The sequence below is a fragment of the Gambusia affinis genome, linkage group LG08, assembly GCF_019740435.1.
Source record: "Gambusia affinis linkage group LG08, SWU_Gaff_1.0, whole genome shotgun sequence".
NCBI classification, from domain to species: Eukaryota; Metazoa; Chordata; class Actinopteri; order Cyprinodontiformes; family Poeciliidae; genus Gambusia; species Gambusia affinis.
In genome coordinates, this window is record NC_057875.1 from 22,859,960 (window position 1) to 22,885,989 (window position 26,030).

The window sequence follows — 26,030 nt, forward strand, 5'->3', positions numbered from 1 at the left end:
GGAGTTATTGCTGAGTCACACCCTGTGTAAAAATACTTGCATGGAAAGTAATAGGAAAAGATATCACTCTGTGTACATATTTGAAGGAATCTGGCAAGATTTGCTAGAATAAACGAGGTTAAGTTCTTGTCTATTCTTGTTCCATAGTCTAGATTACTGTTGATTAACCATCAACAAATTTGATAAGTTTTTCTGGAAGATGTAAGTGCTCCCATTTTCTGTCTGATTTTCCTCCTTAAAATTCAACATTATATAATTCCTAATGCAGCAAATCATAGATATGGTTGCTTGCTATTTTTGAACCAAAATGGCACTATATATATATATATATATATATATATATATATATATATATATATATATATATATATATATATATATATATATATATATATATATATATATATATATATATATATATATATATATTTATTTACAATTTAAACATAAATATTTAGTATAAACCTATTATTATCTTACATTTTTAAGGTAAAAAAAGTAAATTAACACAGTTTTAATTTAATACATATTAAAATAAAAATGTATATATAGTTTGCTTAAAACACTTTTATTTATATCAGCCTGTATTTATTTCAGTTTCGTTGGTCAAGCAATCACGATAGGTCGTCAAACAGATGGTAAAATATGATTGGTTGACCTGCACAGCAACTCAGCCGCAGGCCAATCATCTTGCCTTGAACATTGCTTGACCCGCCCACTGACAGAGAATATTAGGAACTCTAAACTCAATGTCTTTTATTTATTTATTTTTGTTTGTTTGCATTTTAACTGTGACTTTGTGAAGCCATTTCTTTATTAATATGTTTTTATTATTATTTTCCTATTAATTTTACAATTTGTTTTTTTCAAACCTCAAAAACGAGATTTTTTTCCCCCCCTTGGACTTGTCCGGCAGGGGACGCTGCAGTAATGTTTCTTTGCTCATTACTGTTTACGGAAGTCCTAATGACGTGTCACTGTCCACCTAAGCATTGTGGGAAAGAAAGCAGAGCTGGCACGGCCGTTGATGGCAGACAGATAAATTTAGTTAATATATTTCGGCTTGCCTGTGCGTCGGAGGAAAAGTCGTAGCGAGGACGACTTCTTCCCGTAGCTAATGCCCGCGTGCTCTGCAGAGGTGGAGCGTATGCGGGTGTCATCGCTGCTGTCCTGCGCACGGGGCGCTCGAAGCGGAGGAGTGGGATCCTGTGTCAATGGACCGCGGCGTTTTTAGTTTCTACAACAAGGGAGGCGAATAAAGCAGCTACGGATTATATCCCTGCGGTGAATGGGTGGGGGGCGACTGCGCTCCGACGCCGCTCGTAAACATCAACGGTTCCTGTGAGGACTTGTGTCAAAGACGCCGTCAAAGATGTCGACCAGCAGCCCCGAAGCGGTGAAGAAATTGCTGGAGAACATGCAGACGGACCTGCGGTCTCTCTCCATGGAGTGCAAGAAGAAATTCCCCCCTGTCAAAGAGGTTAGTTTGGGTTCGTAGCTGAGTGCTACACCGCGCTAAATGTTGTTGAACTTAGTCTCGTATGGGAATATTGTTGGTTTTGGTTTTCTCCTGAATGGTTGTTTGTCGGTGCCCGTCTCCCCACCAACCATACGGCCTTGTTGTGCTGTCTGCTGTGGCCACTGAGCTTCTCACACGCTTCAGCGCAGTAAAAGTTGATCATTGTTCCTATGAAAAACTGTCACGAAGTTATTTACTAGTTCCTCTCTCTGACACACAAGTAGAGCACTTTGAAATTAGCGTTTGTTCTTATCGCCCGAACACGGTATTTCTTCCTCATTTATGTCTATATTTGAGATGAAAATATCCATTAAGACAGTGAAAAAATGTATTTCAAGAGTTCAATGAAAACAAAGCTTAAATGTATAAGGATTCAATTAAATTGAGTATAAATTTTAACAATTTATTTCTAACTTTAGCCTAATTTTTTTCTAGAATTTTTCATGTCATGATGGCAATATGTCAAAGTGGCTCTGTTAGGTTTGGTTTTGTTCTCTTTGTAGCCTTTGGTTTATATTTTATTGGTCGAGGTGATGCATGTTTGGACAGTTATCCCTACTTGTTTTTGATGCTGTGCAACGGGACGGATTTTCACTCTTATTTTTGGAAAGTAATGGGCAACAAGGTATTGTGTTTGCAACTTCGTAGCTGTAAGTTCCGACCATGTCTGGCAGAGATTATACAAATTTAAACAGGAAATGGCAAAAGCAAACAGGGTGGATTAGCAGTCATCCAGGACATGTTAATGTGGGACATTGTCATCGCTGTCCGGAAATTGAGTTGTCATGATGTTGCCATACTGCAACATTCTTCAGTCAGAGGCCTCTTCAGATTTGCTGCATGACTGACTTCTACTGGAGTGCTTTAAAGCCCACAGCATCACCATCCATAATTGCTCTTTCAGATATGAGTTACAGCAGCTTTTAATTTCCCTTTGGAATAAATAAAGTTGAATTGAATTATCAAGATCCCTAAATTGTAAAACCTTCAGCCATGATTTGAAAAAGTAACTGTGATTTCCTTGAATCATTCACCCAAGACGATCAGGTCAATGCTTCCCTTTACTCTATTTATATGGACAGAAACTGGCATTTTGTCCTCCAGGGCTTTCCGTAGTCACCTTTTCTGACACACTGACTTCATTAAGCCACATTTTGAATACTCTGTTTTAGTTCATGCCATAACACTCCAGTTTAATTCAAATCCAGAGTTTGACAAAGTCTTTACAAAACCTGTATTTTTTTTTTTGCAACCCAAGCACGCTGAAGCTCAAGGTCACAAGCCGACGGACGGATTTTCTCCTTCAAGATTTTCAGGTCAAGAGCAAAATTTGTGACTCAGTCATTCACTGCATGCGGTCCAGGGACTGAGACCATCTCACTGCAGCCACCTTTGATTGACCTTTTGATTTTCTTTTTCTGAAATGTTTAGTCTTTGTATTAGGTCAGATGTAGCGGAAAACCTTCCACTTTTTTTTTTTTTGCAAGTCCCCAAAATATTTTCCCAAAAGTCTGGATCCTGTGTCGAAAATTTTATTTATCAGCAACAAGTTCCAGATAAAAAAAAAAAAAAAGGAAAACGCCTTGAAACAACGCCCAGTTTAGATAGCTAGACACGGCAACAGTAGTTTTCTGAAGGTTAAAACTCCGCTCTTATTGTAGAACATTTTTATCCATCATTAACATTTAAAATACATCTACAGTAGCTGTAGAAAAAGCCAGTTGATTCACAGACAAATGGCTTGGAGTTGGGTCGCCTGATTAGGTGCTTTCAAAATGTCTTCCTCGCCGTTTTGGAAGTAGATGTGGCGTTTTTGTGGACAAACATCAGAGGAGGCCCGGAGTCATGAGTCACACATGGATCTGACTTCAGCCAAGAAAGTCTGACATGTCCACTGGGATGGAGCAGAAAGGAGCTGAAGGGAAAAAAAAAGGAAAACTGTGTTTTCAGAAAGAAATAAAAAAAGATAATTATATATTTGGTGCTTTTTCTAAAATTACATGTTTTGAGTAAAAGGAGCAGTTTAGATTGTCAATAAATTGTCCCTATAATTATTGCGATAAACGATAATATTGCTGTTTTGAGAGCATTTCAAGTAACATATCAATGAAGGTAAAATAATGCAGGACTAATAAACTTACATTTTGTAGCACATCACACTGGAACTGGGAGATATTTGAAATGTCCAAAATAAAACACAACAACCAAAAACAATAAATAGAACTGAAAATAATAATAATAATAATAAAAAAAACACACAACAGAAACCATAAAGAAAATAGATTATGAAATCTTTGTAAACAAAATTGCCATTGAAAAAGTGTTAATTGTTAAAACGGAAAATATAATTGAGCTCATTTTAATTTATTGAACTTTAAAATCCAGCATGGTATCATTTCAGCAGTTTTGAACAATTTATTTGCACTTTTGTATCAAAGTAAGCCTCTTGTCATACTTACTTACTGTGGTTCTTAACTTTTCTTTTTGGTTAAAGTGAAGATCAGTTTGCTTGAATAATTGGTCTCTTTAGCTGAATTGAAGTTAATCTTGAAAGAGTTCAATTGCTTTGTGTTTATCTTTGAGTTGTGGCCAAAGTAACTGTGCAACCCAGATAACTTCGCTGGTTTTTGTACCACAGTTTGAGATCCACAACTTGAGGCGATTCAGTCCTATGAACACTACTGAGCTCTGTAATATGTTAACAAGGTAAAACTAGTAAAAAAAACCCAAAAAGTCTTAAAAATCACAATCACCTCCACTTTCACCAGATTGGGTGTTAATTTAGCTGCTGTTCTTTCAGTCAGACCATCTCCATGTTGCTATACGACATGATGTTGCCTGAAGCCATCAGCTGCACCATTCTGTCAAATTTAGCGGTCTCTCCTGAATGTGGAGGCGTTTATTAATATCCACTAATACAGCCGTGTAGAAGTGGACCAAATGTATCCATTTTTCTACAAACTTACTGGATCATAGACTCTTTATTTTTTATTTTTTTACATAAGCAGAGGGAGCTTTTCTGATCAAACAAACTAGAGTTTAATTAAAGCGGACTAAACCAGGCTAGCATGAGTTAAAACCTTCTACCTTCAGAGTCAACCCTAACGTTGGCTTTTATTTGCCTCTCAGCTATAAATAATTATTCAATAATACACAAAACATGTCCTGTTGGTATGCAAAGTATTAGGAAAGGAAGCGCCCTCCATTCATTTTTAGCTTCGATTGGAATATTTTCCTACTGCTCAGACAAGATCTGCTGTTCCTCTGGAGTACAATCAGTCGCTGGCTGAACTGATCGAATTCAAACGACGACGTCCTCTTCTGTTATTCTAGTTTAACTGCGTGCAATTAATGGCGTGACGGTGATCAGACAGGTTGTTCCCCGATGGGCAGACGAGAAAATGTTTGTCTATCAGCTCAGTTCGTCTGTCTGTCCTTTTCTCCGGTCGCTTAACCTTGGAGAAAGATAACATTCAAATGAGAAAAAGGAGATAGGGAAGACATTTCTCCGGCTGCGTGTTCGGCGCCTGAACATTACAGATTGATATGTTAATAGGAATTGCTCCTGCGGTCAAACTGGACCACAAACAAGCGGCTGATTTTTCGTCTCCTGTTGTCTCCGTGGCCTCGCCTTCAGGTCATTATCAAGCTACTGCCTCAGATATTGATTCGTTTTTAATCCTCGGCGTTTTCTGGTCCTTTTAAGCTTCCTTTCCCCACGTGTAAAAGCCAGCAAATCTGGAGATCGTCTTTGGTTTTCCCTCAAACCTGTCCGCACATACATTATTCATTTAAAATAATTGAAGCGTTGCGCAACAAGCAGAGAAGCTCTTCCAGCACCACATGGTTGTGGTGGATATTTAGCAAATAAATTACAGTTTTCCAAAAATGGTACCGCATTGTTTGTAGGAAGGAATATATATATATATATATATATAAAAACTCTGCCACAGATTCTGTCAGATTTCTATGCGATCTTTGACTGGGCCATTCTATATAACTCTTATTTGCTTTGAAGCTGTTTGGATGTGACTTTGGTACGGATGTGATTAGCTGCCAGAGCTTAGGAATAAATTCAGTAACAGTGTTTCGTTCTAACGAAGTGCAAAAGTCGCTAAAACAAGAAATTTTGTAACTGTAGTAGTGCGAATGTTTTATCACTTTCTTTCTCACGAGAAATGTTCTCGGTAAAATTAGAAAACTTTCTTGTTCTAAAGACATGCAAAGCAAGAGTTTCTTGTTCTTGATGAGATATAAAAATACTCTCCTGACAAATTACGTGTTAAAAAAAAAAAGAATAAAGAAGTTTATGGGTTTTTCAATCATGGTGCAAACATAAAAAAACCCCATCATAGTCAACAGTTCTGAAAACCACTAGCTAATCACAATAAACTTTGATTCATTGTGACGTTAAATTAATGACGTTTAAAAACCCTGAGCACTGTCTGCGTTGTCAGAGTTATTATTTTTTCTATTTGCCCCAGTGTTCAGTACAAATAAATTAGAAAATATAATCAAATGAAGTTACCATGTGCAGCTTAGTGATACAAATCACACTCCTTTATGTGACTGGAGTCCTAAAAAACCCTATTCTAGATGTTTTTATGGAGCAGATTTTGTGTGCGAGGCTGTGAGATTTATTTTTTCCTTCTTCCAGTAGATTTATTCCAGATTTCTCAATCTGTCAGCCACACTCACATTGCGCCACAGTGCAGGAGTTTCCTAAAAGAACAGATTTTTTCTTTCTTTTTTTATTCTGGCATTATGTCCAGGACCAGAAAGTGAAGCAACCTTTAGAACTTATTAAAGAACCTATAAAATAACTGAGCTAAATGCATTGCAAGCACTTGAAGAGTTCATCAACGCATTTCAAGCAACTTTTGGAGCAGTTTTAGGACTTTTGACGGCACGACTCTGAAGGTCTGACATTTCTCACAGCCTGCTAAGTCAGCTTGTGAAAAGCGCTGACCTGTGCAGACGGCACAGAGGCGCTGCTGCAGAGGACGGCCCCCGGCGAGCGACACCGCCGCTTTTTGTGATGCATCTGGTCTGCAGATGTGGTTCAGTTCCCCTTTAAGGGTCTCCATTCTAAAAAGGCTCCTCAGGAGAACTGAAAGCATCGATGCTTCCTGATTTGTTTTCCACGCTGCGCTGCAGCGTCTGGCCATGTTTACGTTTCAGGAACTTACTGTCATTTTTGTGAAAGTGCAAACGAGCACCGATTATTGACAAAGAAAATATTTTGGACATGCCAGCAACACGAGGTTCCAGTTTGGATGTTAGATTTATTTCCTTGTTTGCGAAAGCAGCACCGCTGCTAAATTGTACTCGGATGTTTACGAAAACCTTTTGGTACAGGAACGTCTCAAAAAAAGATTAATTTAAATGTTCATTTGGCTAAAGAAACTCATTAACACTATATTTATACAGACTAAGATACTTCAAATCTTTTTATTCCTAATTTTGATAAACATTGCATACATAATAATAATAATAATAAAACCCAAACTGTAGCTACTTGGTAAAGAACAGCATCACATTACAACCATAGCAAGTTTATTCTTTCAGAAATGGGTCGTTGCGGTCTACACCAGGGGTGTCCAAAGTGTGGTGGAGGGGCTGTATGCAGCCCTGGGAATAATTTTGTGTGGCCACCTGCTGTAACTTGCACTTGGACTCTCTTCTCTTCAGGCACTTGCCTTAACACCAACAGCTCGTTGCAACACTGCTGTACCGAGGAGGAGGCTGGTGAGGAAGGAGTGCAGGATTTCTCCAGAGATTAACTTTCAGCAGGCCCGGCCTCGGTTTGGGTTAAAAGCCCAAGCTGCTGGTCAGGCGTTGCCTGGTGACAAATACAGCTTGGCAGATTATGAGTAGCTGCTCCGCACAATAACTTGATCTTGCGGTTGTTTAAGTGGAAAGTTGTTGGTGGGATACAGCAGCCATGTTGTCAACTCTAAACCACGTTCAAGTTCACTTTATGAGCAACATTTGTTTTCTTCTATTTGCATTATTTAAATTGACTTTCAAAAGTATTCGTGCCTCTTGAACTTTGTACATGGTGGGATAGGCAAACAAGAAATGCTGCATAACTATGAAGTGGGAGGAAAATTAATGTGTTTTAAAATGTCCAATAAATAGAAATCTTAATGTGTTGCATGTAAAGGTGGACATTTATCGTACCGTTTATCAATTATCGTGAACATTTCTTGTCACGTGAAGTTGCTACCTAATGAAGATACGCAGGTTGGATGAAAACAAACACCGGTCAGTAACTTTGCATTTTGGCTGTTGTGTAAAGATAAGGAGATCTTTATTTGAAAGCTGTCAGCACTCTCATTTTTACCGTCTCTTCGACATCCCCTTGTTTTGCGTTCGTAGCTGACAGACATCCCACAGGGGAAATCAGTTCCCGGTAGCACATCTCACTGAGGCCAAGGCCTCATCTGGGCGTATTCACCAACACTTTCTTAGGTCTCACTTTCTGTTTTCCTCTAGGCTGCAGAGTCTGGCATTGTGAAGATTAAAACCATCGCAGCCAGGAAGACGGACATACTGGCAGGTAAGCTGTGTTTCATGGAAGGTGAGGGGGACACGTTGTGTTTCCTAATGTCAAGAATCGTTTTTATTGACGATTGTGGGCTAAGAATTATTCAGTGTCTTAACGGACATTTATAAAATAGGCATTACTGAGGAAACAACTTGATTGTAAAAGGAATTAAAGGCAGACAAAAGCCTGAAGAACACCACTTTGGAGATAAATTTAAGAGAGGCTCAATTTGCAATTAGTTGACACCAGACTTAAAAGGTCGTGTTCTTGTAGTCCAGATTTATGGCCCTCTTAGACTGACGTTGAGTGCAGTGCTGTCTGCTGCAATGATGCATCTAAAACCCAACTAAGAATAATGACGGCGAATCGAATTCCTTTCTCTTTTACAAAACAGATTTTCTTGGTACACATCAAGGTAATGTGCACCATCCTACAAGAAGATATTTACTGTTTAATGTGGCATTTCAACAGAAATTCCAGCTGTGCTAAATTAAATATTCAGGAGAAAATTTAATTTGTTGTTACAACTTTGCACTTGAGCAGAAACTCACTTTTGTTTTGTCAAACTTTGAGTTGCACTCGGACGTCATCATATTTTGGGACATGAGACAGTTCAGGCTACCGCTAACTGGCTGCTAGCATACCCTGACTAGCTAACTAACCATTGGGTTCTGTGACTTGAGGCTACCTGTAACTCACTGCTCACATACCTTTGCTAGCTAGCTAGTTAGCTTTTCTGCATCTATCATAGGTAAGTGCAAATTTATTGTCAGTTGACTGGACAAAGTTTGCACATTTCTGTACAAAGAGGTCTTAAATCCCATTCATCATAATCTTAAAAAGTCCAGAGTTTGAGTTGACGTAACCTGCAGAAACCCTTCTCTAGCCCTGATCTTTTGCAGCCTTCATTCAAGTCTTCTTAGCTCCCAAACTCCTCTGATTTGCAGCATTTTCATGTCCACTAAATGAACTGCGTTGTGCTTTTCTACATTGACAAACCCCTCAAAGTGCGCTGAAGTAATATCTGCACATTATTTCTGCAAACCAGAGGGGGTGGGGTCACCGGGTCACCTAATTGCAGACAGCTCCTCTCCCTCGCTGCTCCACGCCCACCCCCCTCATGAATAGAAACTTGTTTTGGTACATTCCTCAACAAATCCTGCTTTTTATGATTTCCAGTAGCGAAGCATAGCTGACATTTTCTGAGTGAACAGAGCAGCGCCTCTATAACTGTAGGCTGTGCAACTATGACAGGCTGGTTGTTACAGAGTCTGTGTGAGTCTTTGGATTTGAAACAAAGTTACTGTTCTGCTATCTAAAATAGGATTTAGAGAGTGTTGTCCTTTATTCCAGAACTCAACAGATGGCTGTTAGAAAACAAAAATATGACAGGAGTTAATTTAATTCTGTAAATGATCCGATTTCAAAGACTAATCCCACTGATCAGAATTTCAGAGCCAATTTTCTACCATCAACCTTTGACCTGCTTGATGTAAATTTGCTCCATTTTTTTATTTCTCTTTAGGAGATGAAATGCAAATATCCTTATTTTATTTTTGATAAGTCAAAAGAGTATTTTTAAAAATCTGTTTTTCTATTCTCTGTTCTGCCATCCTGTTATCTGCTTAAAGTCTTGCTCTCTCACACTGTCTCGCATCCTGAATAAACCACAGAGTCTCAACAAATTTAGTTTATCCAATCTGAAATTGGATAACTTGGAGTCTTCACTCAGTAATCGCTTCCTCATAGAAGAGCGTTGCTGTAATGGTGATCTGAAATAAGAGAGGAAATTACAGACGAAACTAAAAAATGTTTTCCCGATTCACGTTACCATCCGATTTCCACGAGTGTTTCCTCTTACAAAATAGGTGCTTCAAAAGTTTGTCTTCTTAGTCCTTTTCTAACGTTATATTTGTATTTTAATATTTACATTTTGATGCTTTTTACACGGCAGTACTTTTCTGCTATAACCTGACATTGCTGATTTCTGTCTCTGGTGTTTTGCTGCAGCACTGAAGGAGAACAGCTCAGAGGTGGTGCAACCTTTTCTGATGGGCTGCGGCACCAAGGAGCCCAAGATCACCCAGCTCTGTCTGGCTGCCATTCAGAGACTCATGTCTCATGAGGTAGTGTCTGAGGTAAGGACAGAGAGCAAACACAAGGACTCAAGCAGCTGACGTCAACAACCGCATGTGTATAAACAAATACACTAAGAAAAGAAATAAAACGTTTAATTTTATAGGCACAGAAAAACCTCCTGTTGCTTCTTGTCAGGTTTTGTACTGATTCGTGAGCATCTCGTTATGTTTTAGTATTAAAGTAAACCAACCCAACTAAAGTTTGATTTTAGGATTTACCTATGGATGGTTGGCTTGTAAATGAACCCTATGGATCTAAAATATTTCTATCAACATTAATTATTTTATAATTCTGTTATCTGTACCTTTCAGTTCAGTTAGCTTTGATTTATTGGTCATGTAAATATTATAAGTGCATGAGTTAATAAAAAAAAAAAAAAGTTTTGTAAACGTCTGATGAAAATGTTCCTTCTAGACCAAAACAGCCTGGACTAATCCAAGGTGTCCACACATCCTTAAAAAGTCTTAAATTCATGTATCTAAAATGAAGACCTTAAAATGTCTTAAATCCTTTGAAACATAAGTTGGAATTTAATTTCACAAATCTTAAATTTAGTCTTGACAGAACCATTTAACCTTGTATGTTCTATCTTTTATTTTTTTTTTCTCGCTAGACTTTTATGTCAAGCCAAAATTTTGAGTTGCACTCAGATGTCTTCATTACATTGTGGGACTTGAGACAGTTGAGGCTACCACTAACTAGCTGCTAATATGCCCTTGCTAGCTAACCAGCTAGCTTTTTTGTTTCTTTCATTGGTAAGTGCAAATGTATCGCCAAATGGCCGGGTGAAGTTGTGGAGATATAGGTCTTAAATTGCATTTATAATGGTCTTAAAAAGTCCTAAATTGGAGTTGGTGAAACCTGCAGAAACCCTGATAATCTATGTTTTGACTTTTCAATCTGATCGAATTGTCTTTAAACTAATTCCCTAAGAATCAATGTTTCAGCACAGCTGCAGTCAGAACAAGAAGTGCTTTTTCATGGTTTTAAGGCTAGGAACGTAATTTATCTTTGACAGTAAATACATTAAGGATATTTTACTTTGAGCCTTGAGTCGAGACAAAAATATATTGAATATAGCTTAATTATTAATAACTTCTACAATCAATGCAGCTTAGCAATAGCGACATGTTTTGCATCACGAAGCAGCTCGCCATTTCTTAATTTCCCAATGATTTTCTTTTTGTCCTTCCTCTGCAGCCGAGGAAAGCACTGGCTGAGAAAATGCATGAGCTCTTTACATGGTGTGGGAGTGCGGGCACATTTACAAAAAACCAGAGGAAATCATGTGGAGTAAGATGGGAGGGGGTAAGGGGGATGACTTTAATAAGTTTTTAAATTAATTTGAAGTTCAGCATAGGCTTATCAGATGGGTGAAAATGGTCTGAATCTTTAAATAGCTGAGCTGCCGGTATGCTGGTGCCCCGAAGCTTCACATCTGGCTTGTTAATTCACCACACAAAGCTGCTATTAAAAGCTTCCTGAGGTCTACATTCTGACGTGAGGCCATGATTTCATTAGTCTGAAACAGTTCCTGAAGCCCTTTGACTGATGTATAACCAAAAAAAAAAACTAAACAAAAAAACAAAACAGACAGTAGTTTCATTGTTTATTTATTTATAATCAAATAGTTTGATATGCAGGCCCTCCCAAAAGTATTCAGACCTCGTTCTATTTTTCTTTTTGTTTTTTTACACACTACAATATGTGTTAGCATGATTTTATATGAAATTTATTTTTTTAAAGTTCAGACTTTAGAGCAATACAAAATAGCAAAAACAAAGTATTTGAATCTGCCATTTAAATTTTTATTCAATGAATTGAATAAAATCTACCAATTAAGACATCTACCAATGTCCCTTGTGAAGTTGTAGTTTTTCATCTTCACGTTTTTCTTAGAAATGTTTTGCCTACTTTTTCTCTCCATCTACCAAACACTAGACTTATTTTGGTCTAAAAAGGTCAGGTGAGCTGCGAAAATGTAAAATGGGAAGTTTTCCACTGTAAATAAACACACAGCTATTGTAAATAGGGATGCACCGATCCACCTATATCGATATATCAATATCGGCCGATATCGATCCGATGGACAGAAACAAAATTTAATTGATTTAAATCTTTTTTATATCAGTCAATCAATCAATCAATCAAATTTTATTTGTATAGCACATTTCAGCAGCAAGGCATTTCAGAGTGCTTTACATCAAATCAAACACAAAAACACAATGAAACATAGAATCAACAATAAAAACACAACATCAAGTCAGATTCCGTCAATAAATTTGCAATTGATTACGTTTCGAATAAAACTCTAAACAAGTGGGTTTTTAGTTGAGATTTAAAGGAAGTCAGTGTTTCAGCTGTTTTACAGTTTTCTCGAAGTTTGTTCCAGATTTGTGGCGCATAGATGCTTATAGAGAGAGAGAGAGAGAGAGAGAGAGAGAGAGACAAACATAACGGCACAACAAGCTTGGGTCAAACATGTAAAAACACAACTTTAATTTGTTCAGTCAGTGCCACAACTCATGTAAAAATAAATATTAATGAAACATAAACGGACAAAAACAAAAGGTTGACTACCTTGGTCAAACATTTAAAAATAAGCATCCAACCTTCTTTCAAATGGTTCATAAAGTGCATTTAGGAATGCTAAATATAATGTAAAATAAATAATTAAGCATGACATGAAATTAAAGAATTAGACACAATAGATCTACCTTCATCGATTGGGCACATTGTGTCGTTTTCGATATCTGGACTGATTAAAAATCTGCCAAATTGATAGAAATATAAGTTTTCATTCCTCTCAGGACAAACCAAAAAAAAATCTTGATCTGATATTTATTGATCTAAATAAATAGATTGAACTTGAGGATACCTTTTACAGAGAATGCTGCAAAAAGAAAAACAAAATGTGTTTTTTCTTTCTCACTTGGGTTTCGAGGTCGATCGTTTAATTGGATCTCACAGTATGTAGAGACTTTAAAAAAAACTTTGCGTGTCAAATAAAAGGACATGCGGTGTCACTTGGTGTCAGCATCATCAGCCCTTACAGATGGCTAAATCTGGTGTCTGATGTTTTGTTGCTGGCGTCAGGAAGCAGCTGCTCCCACTACTGCTGAACATGGCGGGTTCTGCATAAAGCGTGCAGCTCATGTGCGGACATGTTTGCACCAAAGTGTAACGTCTGCTCTGGCTCTTTTTGTGCAGGCGGCTGCAGGGAACATCATCAACATGCTGTGGCAGCTGATGGAGAACGGTTTGGAGGAGCTGAAACTCTTACAGACGGTGCTGGTCCTGCTGACCACCAACACGGTTGTTCATGATGAAGTCCTCTCAAAGGTAAAAGGTCAACACAATCATGACATAAACCTCCTTCTTCTACTCTACCCTGATGTGAACTTGGTGTTCCTTATCTTGAATTATTTCTGATGTGAATAATTTTCACTTTCATTCTCAACTTAGTCATCAGTTGCCAAAACTGTTTTGATAATTAATTGAATAAATTTTGCTTTTTGAGTTTTTGGTCTCTGCCCCTTTAAGTACTCTTTCTCATTTAGGCTCTAGATCGAATCTAAGCATGAAGTTTAAATTCACAGAGCTGGCTACAAGTATTAGCTACCATGCTAAAGATATCCATCCATTCATTGTACAGCTTTTCTTTTATCCGTCAGTCTGTCCGTCCATCCATCTTTTCTTTTATGTAGCTGTTTCTCCATCCATTCATCCGTCTTTATTTCATCCATCTTTTTGATTGTCTGTCGTTCCATCCATTTTATCTTTTGTCCATCTATCCAACCATGTTTTCTTTCATCCATCTGTCAGTTCATCCAACTTTTCTGTGGTCTACAGTTTTTTTTCTGTAGTAATTGATCTGTCCATCTCTTCATCCATCTTTTCTTTCTCTTCTGCTTTCTGATCTTCGTTCAGTTACTGAAGCAGTTTTATCTATTTTACTTTTTTAAGTTGATAAAAATTTCTAGGAATTTCTATTAAAAGATTATCTTCCCCTCCTGAACTTACACCCTGACACACACACACTCACACACACGATTATTTCTCTTTGTCACCATTAAGTTTAGGCAAAACAACAGTGAATAAAACAGCAAAGAGAAGCAGTGTGTTGAGTAATCAAGTGTTTAACAACCTTTAGATGTGTCAACCAGTTGTTTGGTGTGAACCCAGGAAACTCAAACATTTCTCAGTTTGATGCGCAGTGCCACAAATGCTGCCTGGACTTTTCCTGGAAGTGTTAAAGTGGAGTAGCTCTGATTAGGCGTGTGCATCGATGTACATATTTCACGTCTCTGAAGAGTCTCCCGCGTCGTTTTCAGGCCATCGTGTTGTGCTTCCGTCTCCACTTCACCAAGGACAACATCACCAACAACACGGCGGCCGCCACCGTCAGACAAGTCGTCACCGTCGTCTTTGAGAGGATGGTCGCCGAAGACGAGAGATTCAAAGGTCTGCATGGTAAAAACAATGAGTCAGAACAGTTTCAGATTTGCTATTGTTGTTGCTTTAAAAAGACGTAGCTTTGAATTTTAACATTTTGTTTTTCATGCTTGGCTCTAAAAGCTGTTGTGGCTTAAATGTTGTAAACATGTTCTTTATCTGAACTAAAGGCATCGTGGAGCAGCCTCCACCCGTCCAGGGAAACACCAACCGGCGCTCTGTCAGTACCCTGAGACCCAGCGCCAAGGACGCATACATGCTGTTTCAGGTTAGTCCACCAGGAGGCAGCAGTCCTCCACCCACCAGGAGTGTTTGAGATTATCTGTAATCTAACGAATGAAATCAAAATGTCTAATTTTATCATCATAATTATGTGGATCTTAAAGCTCTTAGTCTTGTCAGAATTTCCTCAATGGCTCCTTGTTTTCTTACGCTCTGCCTGTTGTTGCTTACCCACAATGCCTCTGTGTGTGAGGATCTTTATTCTCCCACCAGAGCTAAGTCAGTGCACTGTTTCTGTAAGTTGGATACAACTCTCTATTGTACTGAATGCTTCTGCCCGCAGGACCTGTGCCAGTTGGTGAACGCTGACGCCCCCTACTGGCTGGTGGGAATGACAGAAATGACCCGAACGTTTGGCCTGGAGCTGCTGGAGTCGGTTCTGAACGATTTCCCAGGTGTTTTCTTACAGGTACGTGCTCTCTCTTATCGCAGTAAATAAAGATGTTATCTCTGCGTTTCGAGATTAATTTTGCTCAATGTCTCCCAAAGCACCAGGAGTTCAGCTTCCTGCTGAAAGAGAGGGTGTGTCCTCTTGTCATCAAGCTCTTCTCGCCCAACATAAAGTTCCGGCAGGGCGCCGGCGCCGCCGCTCCACCGGCACCCGTGGAGAAACCCTATTTTCCCATTTGCATGCGGCTGCTGCGAGTGGTTTCAGTCCTCATTAAACACTTCTACAGCTTACTGGTAAGTACTCAGTTTACTAAACCTGATCCCAGATGGATTATTTCTGAGCATATCATGATCCTTATTCACTCATGTCTTTGATTTTTTGATACAAAGTGCAACATTAGCTCTTTCAAAAAAGCTAGAATTTGGACCTGTTAATTTAAAAGTTCTAAATGCGGCCAGCGTTGTTTGTTCCTTCAGTTTCTGTTACACATCTGTCCACCTTGAGAAGGATCAGTTCTGCATTAGAAGCCCAAAATGAACACAACAGTGGAGGATGAATGAATGGTTGTGCAAAGTAAATATTGGTGATCTTAGATGGATTGATGTGTTTTAATTCCTCTAAAACCAGCGACTATGTGTGAAAAGTTCCTGTTTGTCTGTGTCTGTTTCACAGGTGACTGAATGTGAGATCTTCCTGTCTCTGCTGGTGAAGTTTCTTGACGGGGAAAAGCCTCAGTGGCTCCGGGCCGTTGCTGTAGAATCAGTCCATAGGCTGTGTGTGCAGCCACATTTACTATGGTAAACGCACGATTATCTATACTCATTCACTTATTTCATTTAAATTTATCCTGCTCCTTTTCTTTCCGACCTGACGATCAGTGGCGGTCAGTGGGGAGTCCAAAGGGTGCCATGGCCCAATCTTGAAAAAATGTCCAGGGTATAGAAAGGCACACAGAGTCATTTTCTTCAATCACAACATTAATGTAAAACCCAATAAATTAATAAATTAATGTATTACCGTATTTTTCGGAATATACTACTACTTTTTTCCCACGCTTTGAACCAAGCGACTTACAGCCCCGTGTAGCTTTTCTGTGGATTTTTCTTCAACCACCAGGGGGAGCTCTTTAGCAGGAAGTGAATCGTTGGAAGTCAAAATTGGAAATCAAAGAAGAAAGCGCTGATTTTCATTTAGAACGAGTACATGCTAGCAGGAGGGGCGACGGAGAAATTTCTTCAAACTCATATCCCGTCATCATGACAACCACACGAAGAAAAAGATGCTGCTTTTATCGAGCTGCAGTACAGGAGGGAAATGGAGCCGCTGCACGTAAGCTCAACATGAACAAATCTATGGTTCGGCGTTGGAGACGCAGGGTTGCGTCCTTAATAGTAGATTAAAGACGCTGCCCTCTGCTGCAGAAAACCGAGAGCGGCAGAGATGCCAGTGGCTTGTAGCCCAGTGTGGCTTATATATGTACGTTTCCAATTTTAAAAAATAATAAAAATTTGTAGAGGTGCGCTCTATAGTCCGGAAAATACGGTAATTTAAAAATAACCTAAAAAATGTATTACTATACTTATAAAAATATATATTTTTTAGTTTAGCCACCCTTATTGAAATTCTCTGGGGGCGCCACTGCACTGAGACATTTGCATTTCTTTTTTCTTATTTTTTTTCTTGTCTCGTTTTCATTTCCTCAGGAATTCACATTTTGCTCCTTGTTTTGTGTGTTTTTAACAAAGCGTTTTGTTTGTCTTCCCTGTCTCCAGTTCTTTCTGTCAGTCTTACGACATGAAGCAGCACTCCACCAAGGTGTTCAGAGATATCGTTAACGCCCTGGGATCCTTCATTCAGTCCCTGTTTATTGTCCCAAACGCTGGCAACGCTGCTGCTGTCAGTGCGCCTGCTGGTTAGTGAGTTGGTACTGAATATAAAAAAAAAAAAAAACATGTCTTAAAGGTCTTTGGAATTTGATCTTATAAAATAAATGTAGGTGCGTTTTAAATGTAAAATCTGTTAGAAATCGTCTTTTTGAAACGGTGAAATGCTTTAAATAAATCTGCTCTTGTAGGAAGTACATGTTTGTTTTTTTATGTTTTTCTATTTTCTTCACTCCTCCTCTCTAGGTGGGTCAGGTTCAGGGAGCCTGGTGACGGCTCAGGGTGTTCCGGCCACAGGAGGGGGCGGTGGCACCTTGACTACACAGGCTGCGTTTGAATACCGCGGCACCTGGATCCCCCTCATGACTGTTAGTGTTCAGGGCAGCGCCAAGGCCACCTAGTAAGAGTTTCCTCTCATGTTTACTCAAATGTTCATTATGCTTTTGAATGTGACAACATACGTTCTGTAGAGATGTTATTGATGGTTACAGGGAAACTCCACTAGTGGTGTAGCGGATAATTGGATATTTCAGCAGAATCTTTCACATGTGGATACAAGAACCTAACTAGCTACAGATGATCCCAGTAGCCACCGAAAAATTCAAAATGGCTGCCATGGTGATCAAGGAAAATTTATTGTTGCACTAAAACTGGCAATATTTATCACAGTTGAAGACTTTTTGTGTCAAATCATACATAACTGGACCCATAGAAATCACATTTATAGATACTTTTTTATTTTTCATAATAGTCACTATGGGCGTCATGAAAAATAAATTGTTGCTCTAAAATTACTGTTTGCATTTTGAACCATAGAAGTAATAGATTTTTCCTTGATGTCCTTTCTTCTCTTTTTCTTGTGGACATTTTTCAAAATGGAGAACATGAATTTGCACTAAAATCAGCCGCAGTTGTTACCAGTTGTGGTCACAGCTAACCAGTCAGTTAGGTTCACTAGCCACGAATTCGCTAACAAGAATCTGAGTGCCATTTATGCTAAACCGCTAAACACATCTAGAAAATCAACAGAAGCTAAAACTATATAACTAACCCATAATAACAATATGCAGAAGCCAATGCCGACCATAATGACGACTGTCTCTCAGTCTGTGTCACACATCTTCATCGTCTTCCAGTTGACGACTGTTTTTAGAATCGCAAACGGCAAAGTTCTCAGTTTCTGATTTTGCTACATATTGTTACTTTAAAGTTGTATGAGCAGGATAACCAATACTGAAAACATGTGATGTGGCATAAAATTCATTGAAGTCAGGAAAATGGGTAACATTTTATGGCAATAAATGGTTTAAAAGGCTTGTAAACAGCAGCCATCTTGAAAAATTGCCATCATCTTACAATTTAAATAGCTAATGGTAAATATTAAAAACATCTGACCTGAGCGGTGACTATACAAATTTTTATGCTTGTATCCAGACTTGATTTGTTTTTATTTTATTTTTTTAATTATTATAAATACTAATTAACTACAACGGGTTAACAAATTTGCTATAGTCAAATCAAACCCGCATCTGCTGAATGTCGGAGTGAAGTCCGATGTTTAGAGTTTTCACATCGGGTTCGGTCTTGACGTTCTCCCCCACCCAGCTTGGAGATGTTGGACAAGGTGGAGCCTCCGTCCATCCCAGAGGGCTACGCCATGTCGGTGGCCTTCAGCGCCTTGCTGGACCTGGTGAGGGGCATCACCTCCATGATCGAAAGAGAGCTGACCACGGAGGAGGAGGCAGCTACAGAGTTCAGGGAGACTCACCCTGAGCAAGAATGGAAACCAGAACCAGGTAAGAATAGTCACTGAGAAAAAAAAAGGAAAGTGAAGCTTCCTCTAATATTTATGTTAAATGTGACGACTAAATGTGGACAGCAGTGTTTTAGGACTCGAGTTCCCGCTGAGGACTCGGGATTTTATTTCAAGACCGCAACTGTGGAAATATCACTAAACCTACAGCATACTGTCCAGTTTATTTGTTAGCATGTTTGTTTTCACTGGATGCAAAACGCACCGATTAAAATCCAACCAATAAGGTGACTTACCGATTACGTGTTTCTGTTACCCTCCACTCCCCACCTTTCACTCGCACGCGGTGCTCCAGGACATGCGCAGTGGTTTTCTTTGAGCGGCAGAAGACGTCTGTCTAATCGTCAGTAATAGAATTGCGCTGCATAAATCATAAGAAATCCGATGGCGACAGCTAATTCAGCAGCGCTTCGCTTCCACAGACGGTTTGGACTACGTCTAACTTTTTTCGTCACTTAGAAAAGAAGCTCAAAGAAAGATAAGCTGCTCAGTTGACGTGATGTTAGCAAAGCTGGCTGTACAGAGACACATAAGCTTTTGTGATTAAAAAAAAAAAAAGTCACTCGCTGCGCTGATTTATTGTCCGGAGGTGATGACTGTGTCCAAAAGTCTACAATATAACGATTCACTTTCACGAACGATCCAAGTTTTCTGAACTTCTCTTAACTAAGAAGGTAGTTCTTGTAACGTTAGCCACCTGGTGGTGATTTCTGACATGAATGATATAGGCAAAAGCCCAGGGCATTGTCTTTTTAGATAAGCAGAGCAAATAGTTTGTTCTGCTTTTAATATTGGTTAAATTTATTTCAGCTCTAAGTATTTAATATCTAGGTGTTTTTATGGGAATGTCAATCTTTCAGATCAATCTTATCAGCAATTATGATCATATTTCACATTTTATTGTGTCATGCAGCGCAGGGCGCCGGTCTTGGTCTTGTCTTGGTCTCTGGTTAGGTGGTCTTGAGTACAACACTGGTGGACAGGGAGAGTTTTGGCTAATACGTTTCAACAAAAGTTTCTGTAACCTTATATTGTCAGTAATATGCTTGTATGACTTTGAGTGACATATGAAATAGAAATACAGACATCTCTCAATTTCCCAAAGCAATTAAAAGTCCAGTTAGCGTCTCGTTTTTCTTTTCAGGGGCCCACTTGGTTTGGGAGGAGATGGTCAACGCCTGCTGGTGTGGTCTCCTGGCTGCCCTGTCTCTGCTGCTAGATGCAAGGTAAGAAAAAAAGTATTAGCAGTTATTCAAACAGAAAATCATCCTCACGTTTATCATCAAGCTATACTTGCATAGAACGCTTCCTGACAACACATCAAAAGTGTCACATCAAGGGATTTTATCTGCTAGATCAACATCATGTTATAGAGAAATGTAAAAGCGGGTTTGCCAGAAGCATGGCATGCGTTTGTTTTGTTTCCGGGTTCAGTCAGTTGATGGAAATGATGGATGAAGATGGAATGAAATGCACACCCAATGTTGCACAATCACATTTTCAACCAAAATATATTATATTGTAATTGTCTTTATATGTGCAAAGACATTGCAAAACCACTTTAACCTTTCCCTGCAGATTTAGTTACATCAAAAGATTGTAGCACAAAGTTTTAACTCAGTGGGGGTTGACATATTTACACGCTACGCAGATTTTTATTTGTAGAAAATGTGGAAATTCACATGTACTTTGCTTTTAACAATTATGCTATAGTTTGGGTGGCGCAGTGGTAAAGCGTGTGACTCATGCATAGGCATTAGTCTTGGACACAGGTTCGAGTCCCGGCCCAATGATCGATTACCCATTTTCCTGTCTGACCCACCGTTAAATCAAATAATTATGTCAGACCTTTACCAAAAAATTAAATAAAATGACCTCAACTTAGTGGTTGTGACACAAAATGTGGAAAAGTTAGGATTAGTTTAGAATTACCGTATTTTCTGGACTATAAGTCAAGTTTTTTTGAGTTTTTTTTATTTTTCATAGTTTGGTAGTCCAGAGTGAATTATACATGTCTTTTTTCCTCTGCATGATGCGTTTTGTTTTTGGTTTTTTTTTTTGGACTTGTAAGACGTAGTCTGGGTTTTATGTGCTAAATGATAACCACATACATCAAGTGCGGTAAATGTTTATGCTTCCCTCCTGTTTTCCCCGTGCAACATTTCCAGCACCGACGAGGCGGCGACGGAGAACATCCTGAAGGCAGAGTTGACCATGGCGTCGCTGTGCGGTCGCCTGGGCCTGGTCACGCCTCGCGACGCCTTCATCACAGCCATCTGCAAGGCCTCTCTGCCGCCCCACTACGCTCTCACCGTCCTGAGCAGCAACACCTCCACCCTCTCCAGCAAAGGTTCCCACAAACCTTTTTCACTTTTGCACATAAAAAGACGATCTCAAGCCAACTACTGTTGGTTTACGACAGATCCACTGAATTAAGTTTGGATTTTCAGTTTTCCAAGTAAACACTGGAGTCTTGTTTTGGAAGGTTTTTCTTTGTTTGCTTCTTACAAAGCCTGTTTGTGCGTTTTGCAGAGCATCGCTTGAAGTCTTAGCTGCTGTGTGTGTGCTTGTGTTCTCCACAGCTTACTCCATCCAGGGCCAGAGCGTGCAGATCATCAGCCCCTCCAGTGAGTCTCATCAGCAGGTGGTGGCCGTCGGGCAGCCGCTCACCGCTCAGCCGCAAGGCACCGTGGTGGTGAGGACGCACTTAACACGTTTGACATTTGAAATATATGCAGAAGGGTTTTTTTAATTACTATTAGTTTGAATCAAAGCAGATTTTGCCACCTGGGTTCTAAGAAAATGTCCCAAAAGTTCAGCTGTTGCTGTTAAGAATGGAGCATTTCTCTCCAGAACTAATGAGCAAAACTGGTCGAGTCCAGTTCTCTGCAGCTTAAATTGATTTGAAAAAAGTTCAAAAAAGTTAGAATCACTTACCTGCATAGCTGATTTTTTTTTAAAAAGAGGGGGTGGGGACCTAAACTGACTTTAAGCAAAGTTTACAAACTCAAAACCTTTCTAAAAAGAAAATGAAAGCACTTAGAATTTGTTGATAGCTGCCACTAATATGTTGTTTTGTTTAATTAACTGAAAAATTTTTTCAATTGAACAATTATCCTTTTTCTTCTTACCAAACAATGTCATATATTTATTTATCTTTCACGGAAAATGTTTTTATTGTTTCCATTCCATAAAATAAAACGTAGTGCCAACAAACTTCCGCAAAGTTGCTCAACTTTATTCTTTCCAGTTTTCAACCTCAATGTTCTGGATAAAGAAATGTTGACAGCCTTTTGGAAATCTAAGTTAACAAAAGCTCTCTGCTCTTTTCAGTAATACTAGAAATGTAAAGTGGTAAAAATGGCAACTAATAATCATTTTGTTTAGTATTAAAGTTTTGTTTATGACTCCTAATGTTTCAAAATTTAAATAGTTATTTACCATTAACAGCAGGAACGCAGTTGCTCAATACTTTCCTTTTTCACGATTAACAGTTTTGAAGGGCAATTTTGTCTACAGAAACATCAATCAAATTCTTTTAACGGATTCAGATGTGTGTGATTTTTTTAAATTTTTTTGTTTCCATTTTTATTTATTGTTCTTGGTTGTTTTATTAATTTTGGGTATTTAAAATGCTTTCCAGTTCCAGTGCCAAGTGATCTTTACTAAATTAAAGTTTATTCGTCTTTGAGAGGGCGAACTTGCATTATTTTTCCCCATTTATCAATATATGACTCGAAAAAGTTCTCAAAACAACAATATTATCGTTTATTGCAATTCATCATGCAGTAAAATGTTTTATCAAGTCTAAGTATAGCAGTGAAAACGGAGCATTGTGTCGTCTTTCCAACACGTCATTCATTCAGATTGTGTCTAGCTGGTTTTAGGCGTCAGCTAAACGCGTCACGATGTAAATAATCAGAAATAATCAATGTTGATATCTCGCTTTTATTTCAGCTGACTGCCAAAAACATCCAGTGCATGAGGACGCTGCTGAACCTGGCCCACTGCCACGGAGCCGTGCTGGGGACGTCGTGGCAGCTGGTGCTGGCTACCCTCCAGGTACGACACACACCTCGTCACTCAGACTTGTGTCATTTGATTAGGGAGTTGAGCGCTTTACATACCTTTATATTTGCATGAATCCATTTTGGGATGGATGGCGTCTGATCAGCTCTTTTGTTCTTTCTCTCGCAGCATCTAGTTTGGATCCTGGGGCTAAAACCAGCACTGGGTGGAGCCCTGAAACCGGGGCGGGCCGTGGAGGGGCCCAGTACGGTGGGTTTTGTTCGTTTTCTTTTTCACATAGGGAAATAATTTTCTCCACTTCTACTACTTCATCTGGGGAGCGACTGCTGTGTGTGGCGTAGATGCTAACATCAGGAGCAGTCAACATAAATGACCGACAAATTGGAAATGCGGCCTAGAAGATAAAAAAGATCCTGGGGAAATTCTTATCTGGCAATAAATTGTTAAGGAAATCGTAGTCGAAATGCGTCTCTGTTGATCCCAGGAAACTATTCTTGCTCTTGGATAAAGTTCTGGCCCCGGAGGTTTTGTTTGCAGGTTTCGTCATCTTTGCTTCGACCTTTTCTGGTGAGCTAACTGACTGTGAATGTAAACAGGTGCTGACCACAGCAGTCATGACAGATCTGCCCGTCATCTCCAACATCCTGTCCCGACTGTTTGAAAGCTCACAGTAAGACTTTTTCAATCTTCAAAGCTGTCTTAATCAAACTTACTATTGATTTTTAGTATAATTTTAAAATGTTTTTCTGCTGCTCAGCATCACATTTAGAGGTGGGCGATATGAACTTAAAAGTTTTCGCACAATATTTATTGGTTCTATTGCCATGGCAATAAAAGTGATGATAAGAACTATTTATTTTTAGGTATCCGTGTGGTTGTGACTGCTCTTGGGAAACATTCCCATTTGCTTCTTTAGGATGCCAGTAACACAAAGAAATGGGATTTATATCAACTAGATGAATATCGCAACTGCTTTTAGTCTGGTTTTAAAATTTGTTGCCATTTATTGGACGAGCAGTGTGAAAAAAAGTAGTAAAATGAACAATTCAGACAGTTTTGGGGGATTTTAACCAATTAATTGGAATTTATTGTGACAACAATAAATCAAAATTCGTTTATCACAATAATTGATAAACAATACGATAAATGCCCACCTCTACTCACATTTATAGTTACGGTTTTCCTGTTACTATTAAAGTAAATCAATTTTAAAATATATATATATTGTTTTTATTAGGTACCTCGATGACGTGTCTGTGCATCACTTAATCAACGCACTCTGTTCCCTCTCTCTGGAGGCCATGGAAATGGCTTATGGAAATAATAAGGTTGGAAAAGTTTCCCAACTCTCCAATATTTTCTGTTTTTGAGTTTGCACTGGTTAAAATACAAACTCACATCTGCACTCGCCTCACGACTGATATCTTCACTCGTCTCGTTTCCCGGCCGTCGTTCAGGAGCCGTCTCTGTTCGCCGTCGCTAAGCTGCTGGAGACCGGCCTGGTCAACATGGACCGCATTGAGATCCTGTGGAGACCCCTGACGGGACACCTGTTAGAGGTAACCTTTACCCGCGTCAAACCCGCTCGCTAATATCGGATATCGGTATTGGCCCAAATTTTCAGATCCCTACTTGTATAATCAATAAATTGTACAGTTTGTCAAATATTTTCAAACCAAATGTAAACCCAGAATACTGTTTGTTTTGCTCTGTTAAGCAATGTAGGAAGAAGTCATTGAATTTGTTCCACCCTGTATCACAGTAAAACCATGTTGACCTCTGTTGAGATTTTATGTTGAAGACCAGCACAGAGTAGATTGTTCCTGTGAAGTGGAACAAAGGTGATATATGGTTTTGAAATAGTTTTTTCATTTTATTTTGAAGCTTTTTGTGAATTTTGTGGGGGGAAAAAACAGTTAACATAAATAAACATCAAATTCCAATAAGCTGCATTAAAGTTTATAGTTGTATGTTGACAAAATATGCAATGGCTCAGAAGTGTTGAGTAACATTTCTACATTTGGACATCTGTCTCAGAGTTGTGAAAGGTTTCTTTACATCTTCCTTATCTCCCTGTCTCTTTTGCACACGTTTGTTTTGCAGAAGGTAAGCTCAGACATTTTTGAAACACTTCTTTTTCTCGTTTATTTTTTCCCCTCATGTCTCTCTCTATTTCTCTATTCCTCTCTCTCTCTCTCTCTCTCTCTCTCGCTGTCCAACATGAACATGTTGGATCCGAGACGGCGCTGAATGTCAGAATGTGTCCGCAGTTTGTTTGCAGTGTTGATCTGATTCATCACACAGCACGAATCTACATCTGCACCTTCGAAGTCTGCCTCCCTTAAATCTTTCCCTGTGCGCTTATTCAAATTCCTTCATAGTTTGAAGAAACTATACTAAGATTCATACTTTTACCATGTTTTTTTATTTTTATTTTCCAAATGCAGAATGTGATTAAAGTGTTGAGCTTTACGTGGACACAGAACGATACACATGGATCATCTGGATTCTGAATTTGTCATTTTCATTTCTAAAACAAAAATGTCTGCCTATTTACAATTACGAAGGTAGATCCAGCAGTGTTTTTGTTCTGCTTTTCATCCAGGCCTCTCCATGTGTATCCACACTCCCAACGTTGCCTCGTCTGTAACAACCTCGTCTGCAGCCGCAGGTTGATCTGTTGTGTTCGTGTCTCTTGTAGGTCTGCCAGCACCCAAACTCCAGAATGAGAGAGTGGGGGGCCGAGTCCCTGACGGCGCTAATTAAAGCCGGACTCTCCTATAAACACGACCCTCCGCTCGCCCAAAATCAGGTAGGGTTGATCACACACTCAAAAAAGCGCTCTTTTTTTTTCCCCCCCTTGTTTTTAAGTTTTTATACTAAATAATGTTAAGCTTTTTGGAGAAACAAACAAAAATAAAAAAATCAACACAATTTTCCTACACTGTACTAATGCACCTATTTTTCCT

At 39.0% G+C, this 26,030-nt stretch overlaps 1 protein-coding gene across 8 annotated transcripts in view; it reads left to right on the forward strand.

Moving 5' to 3' along the window:
* Positions 1-983: 983 nt before the first annotated feature.
* Positions 984-26,030, forward strand: part of mon2 (MON2 homolog, regulator of endosome-to-Golgi trafficking) — a 37,617-nt gene continuing 12,570 nt past the window's right edge. For 3 of the 8 annotated variants that reach the window (XM_044123973.1, XM_044123977.1, XM_044123980.1), the window contains exons 1-22: positions 984-1,480; positions 8,018-8,081; positions 10,080-10,207; positions 13,419-13,550; positions 14,543-14,681; positions 14,834-14,931; positions 15,229-15,354; positions 15,435-15,629; positions 16,009-16,133; positions 17,109-17,248; positions 17,466-17,619; positions 18,825-19,015; positions 20,177-20,258; positions 21,201-21,382; positions 21,615-21,727; positions 22,990-23,094; positions 23,230-23,310; positions 23,658-23,731; positions 24,299-24,389; positions 24,519-24,620; positions 25,165-25,167; positions 25,763-25,873. In XM_044123973.1, the coding sequence (XP_043979908.1) occupies positions 1,373-1,480; positions 8,018-8,081; positions 10,080-10,207; positions 13,419-13,550; positions 14,543-14,681; positions 14,834-14,931; positions 15,229-15,354; positions 15,435-15,629; positions 16,009-16,133; positions 17,109-17,248; positions 17,466-17,619; positions 18,825-19,015; positions 20,177-20,258; positions 21,201-21,382; positions 21,615-21,727; positions 22,990-23,094; positions 23,230-23,310; positions 23,658-23,731; positions 24,299-24,389; positions 24,519-24,620; positions 25,165-25,167; positions 25,763-25,873 (2,544 nt within the window). In that variant the 5' untranslated portion in view covers positions 984-1,372. The remainder of the gene's footprint in view (positions 1,481-8,017; positions 8,082-10,079; positions 10,208-13,418; positions 13,551-14,542; positions 14,682-14,833; positions 14,932-15,228; positions 15,355-15,434; positions 15,630-16,008; positions 16,134-17,108; positions 17,249-17,465; positions 17,620-18,824; positions 19,016-20,176; positions 20,259-21,200; positions 21,383-21,614; positions 21,728-22,989; positions 23,095-23,229; positions 23,311-23,657; positions 23,732-24,298; positions 24,390-24,518; positions 24,621-25,164; positions 25,168-25,762; positions 25,874-26,030) is intronic. The other 5 variants (XM_044123974.1, XM_044123978.1, XM_044123981.1 and 2 more) reach the window with 3 other exon arrangements.